We start from the raw sequence: 3129 nt of genomic DNA, 5'->3' as shown, positions 1-3129 counted from the left end.
CGTGAAAAGCTGCCTTTATTCAGGCATCCAGATAATAATTGAAGTACCGGTATACAGTATCTGATGCTCTTTTGTATAGGCTGTGTGAGTAACCAAAATTAGCAGATTTATAAGTATTCGCTGGTGTTGATGTTGGCAATGTCACTTTGAAAAAAACTATATTTAGGTAACCAATGTCTTTTTTGGAAAACAAATAAATTATAATAGAATAAACACAAAGAAATAACTTTCTACACATTTTCACTTTTTGCCAAAACAAAACAAAGAAGTGGGAACGGCTCTTCCTTTGCAGCTTAAGTAGAAAGAGAGGAGTGAAAATGTTCCCCAGTCAGTCTGTGTACTGTTTCGTGTTGGTTGAGCTGTGAACCCAGGTGGGAACCAGGTCCTCCCGCTCTCCTTCTCCCTCCATCCACCTCTCTCCTTCTCCCTCCACCCCTCCACAGGCTTCAGGGGTCGTCGGAGGTCGCGCCAGGTTAGTACTCCCAGAGACAGGAGGGGTCCCCGGTTGCAGCATCGCCCTTCAGCGTGCGCGTGTCCCGCGCAGGTACTTGCCGTTCTTGCCCTTGATGCCCACCCGCCCGTGCTCCAGAAACTCCAGGAAGAAGTCCTCAGGCTTGTCTCCGTCTGAGCACACCAGGGCCGCTGCTGGAGACATACCAGAACTTTCCACCCACCGCCTGAGTGGAGATGGACAACGTTATTGTTAGTTAGAGATAAAGTGACATACTTGGTTTGGTGTACTTTGTAGAAATACTGATAGTAGAACACAATAATACTGATAGAACATATACTTTTACTCTAAGACAGTAGAAACCAATAATACTGATAGAACTATGCCACATTTTACTCTAAGACAGTAGAACACAATAAAACTAGATAGAACTATGCCACATTTACTCTAAGACAGTAGAACACAATAATACTGAAGCACTATACCTTTTACTCTAAGACAGTAGAACACAATAATACTGATAGAACTATGCCACATTTACTCTAAGACAGTAGAACACAATAATACTGATAGAACTATGCCACATTTTACTCTAAGACAGTAGAACACAATAATACTGATAAACTATGCCACATTTTACTCTAGACAGTAGAACACAATAATACTGATAGCACTTACCTTTTACTCTAAGACAGTAGAACACAGTATACTATAGAACTATGCCACATTTTACTCTAAGACAGTAGAACACATGCAGATAGAACATTACACATTCATGTACATGAAGACAAATGCAAAAACATGCATCCGCTCACACACACACACACTACTTTTTATGTGTAGCGCATCGCTGAGAGAGTGAGAAGATGTCATAGACGGATCGGTTGGCATCCAGCGTGTTGGAGCTCTTGTGTGACACACAAAAACCTTCTCCCCTCGCAGGGATCAACATGGCCGATTAATGAGCTTCATCACGGAAGAGCTCATCATCACCTGCAACACAACGACAGGAAGGTAGAATAACAATGATGACAATAATAATGACAATAATAGTAATAATGACACTAACAATAATGACAATAATAATAATAATAATAATGACAATAATATTAATAATGACAATAACAATAATGACAATAAAATAATAACAATACATAATAATGACAATAATAATAATTATAATAAGTACAATAATAATAAAATAATAATAATACAATAATTATTATAATAAGTACAATAATAATAACAATACATAATAATGACAATAAGTACAATAATAATAATGCAATAATTATAATAAAATAATAATGACAATAATAATAATAAGTACAATAGTAATAATAAAATAATAATGACAATAACAATAAATAATAATGACTAAATTAATAATAATTTGGTGGGTGCTTATATTTGTCCCGTTTCACACATCTACAAGTGTGTTAATACGCATGGAACCCACTGGGCATAGACGTCAGTTCAACATCTATTTTTGACTTACATTTGGTTGACTAACGTGAATTCAACTTGAAATCAACAAAAAATGTCACCATGACAATGAATTTAGTTTAAAAGTTGAGAAAAAAGTGACAAAATACATTTACGTTGATGACTTTTTGTAAATCCAATCAGTTTTCCATCACCTTGATTTTTGTTGTTGAAATGACGTGGAAACAACGTTGATTCAGCCGTTTTTTGCCCAGTGGGAAACTAGGTTTTTGCATATCCCAACTCCCCCTGACAGTGGGGTCACGGGCAGGTGAGACTTTAATAACACATGTCCGTTTGACAGAAACGGACTTTCCATAGTACGGTAGGGCCATAGTACGGTAGGGACATGGGGCGGTAGGGACATGGGGCGGTAGGGACATGGGCGGTAGGGACATGGGCGGTAGAGGACGTAGGACGGGGTGGGCCATAGGGCGGGTGGGACATGGGGCGGTAGGGACATAGGGCGGTAGAGACATGGGGCGGGTGGGACATGGGGCGGTAGGGACACGGGGCGGTAGGGACACGGGGCGGTAGGGACGGCGTAGGGACACGGGGCGGTAGGGACACGGGGCGGTAGGGACACGGGGCGGTAGGGACACGGGGCGGTAGGGACACGGGGCGGTAGGGACACGGGGCGGTAGGACACGGGGCGGTACGGAACGGGCGGGTGGGACACGGGGCGGTAGGGACACGGGGCGGTAGGGACACGGGGCGGTAGGACACGGGGCGGTAGGGACACGGGGGTAGGGACACAGGGCGGTAGGGACACAGGGCGGTAGGGACACGGGGCGGTAGGGACATGGGGCGGTAGGGACATGGGGCGGTAGGGACATGGGGCGGTAGGGACATGGGGCGGTAGGGACATGGGGCGGTAGGGACACGGGGCGGTAGGGACACGGGCGGTAGGGACACGGGGCGGTAAGGACACGGGGCGGTAGGGACACGGGGCGGTAGGGACACGGGGCGGTAGGGACACGGGGCGGTAGGGACACAGGGCGGTAGGGCACAGGGCGGTAGGGACACGGGCGTAGGGACATGGAGGCGGTAGGGACATGGGGCGGTAGGGACATGGGGCGGTAGGGACATGGGGCGGTAGGACATGGGGCGGTAGAGACATGGGGCGGTAGAGACATGGGCGGTAGAGAACATGGGGCGGTAGGGACATGGGCGGTAGGGACATGGGGCGGTAG

At 46.1% G+C, this 3129-nt stretch overlaps 1 protein-coding gene across 1 annotated transcript in view; it reads right to left on the bottom strand.

Annotated features, from left to right (window-relative positions):
• Positions 1 to 376: 376 nt before the first annotated feature.
• The window catches only part of LOC112074403 (fascin-2), a 27583-nt gene continuing 24830 nt past the window's right edge, over positions 377 to 3129 (bottom strand). The window contains 6 exon segments of the mRNA XM_024141585.2: positions 377 to 529; positions 532 to 637; positions 639 to 677; positions 1275 to 1366; positions 1369 to 1426; positions 1428 to 1444. Coding sequence (XP_023997353.2) covers positions 474 to 529; positions 532 to 637; positions 639 to 677; positions 1275 to 1366; positions 1369 to 1426; positions 1428 to 1444 — 368 coding nt within the window. The 3' untranslated portion in view covers positions 377 to 473.

The sequence above is a fragment of the Salvelinus sp. IW2-2015 genome, unplaced genomic scaffold (assembly GCF_002910315.2).
Source record: "Salvelinus sp. IW2-2015 unplaced genomic scaffold, ASM291031v2 Un_scaffold2619, whole genome shotgun sequence".
In the NCBI taxonomy this organism is placed as follows: domain Eukaryota; kingdom Metazoa; phylum Chordata; class Actinopteri; order Salmoniformes; family Salmonidae; genus Salvelinus; species Salvelinus sp. IW2-2015.
The sequence above is the reverse complement of the archived record's forward strand: the minus strand, read 5'-3'. Positions and strand labels throughout refer to the sequence as shown.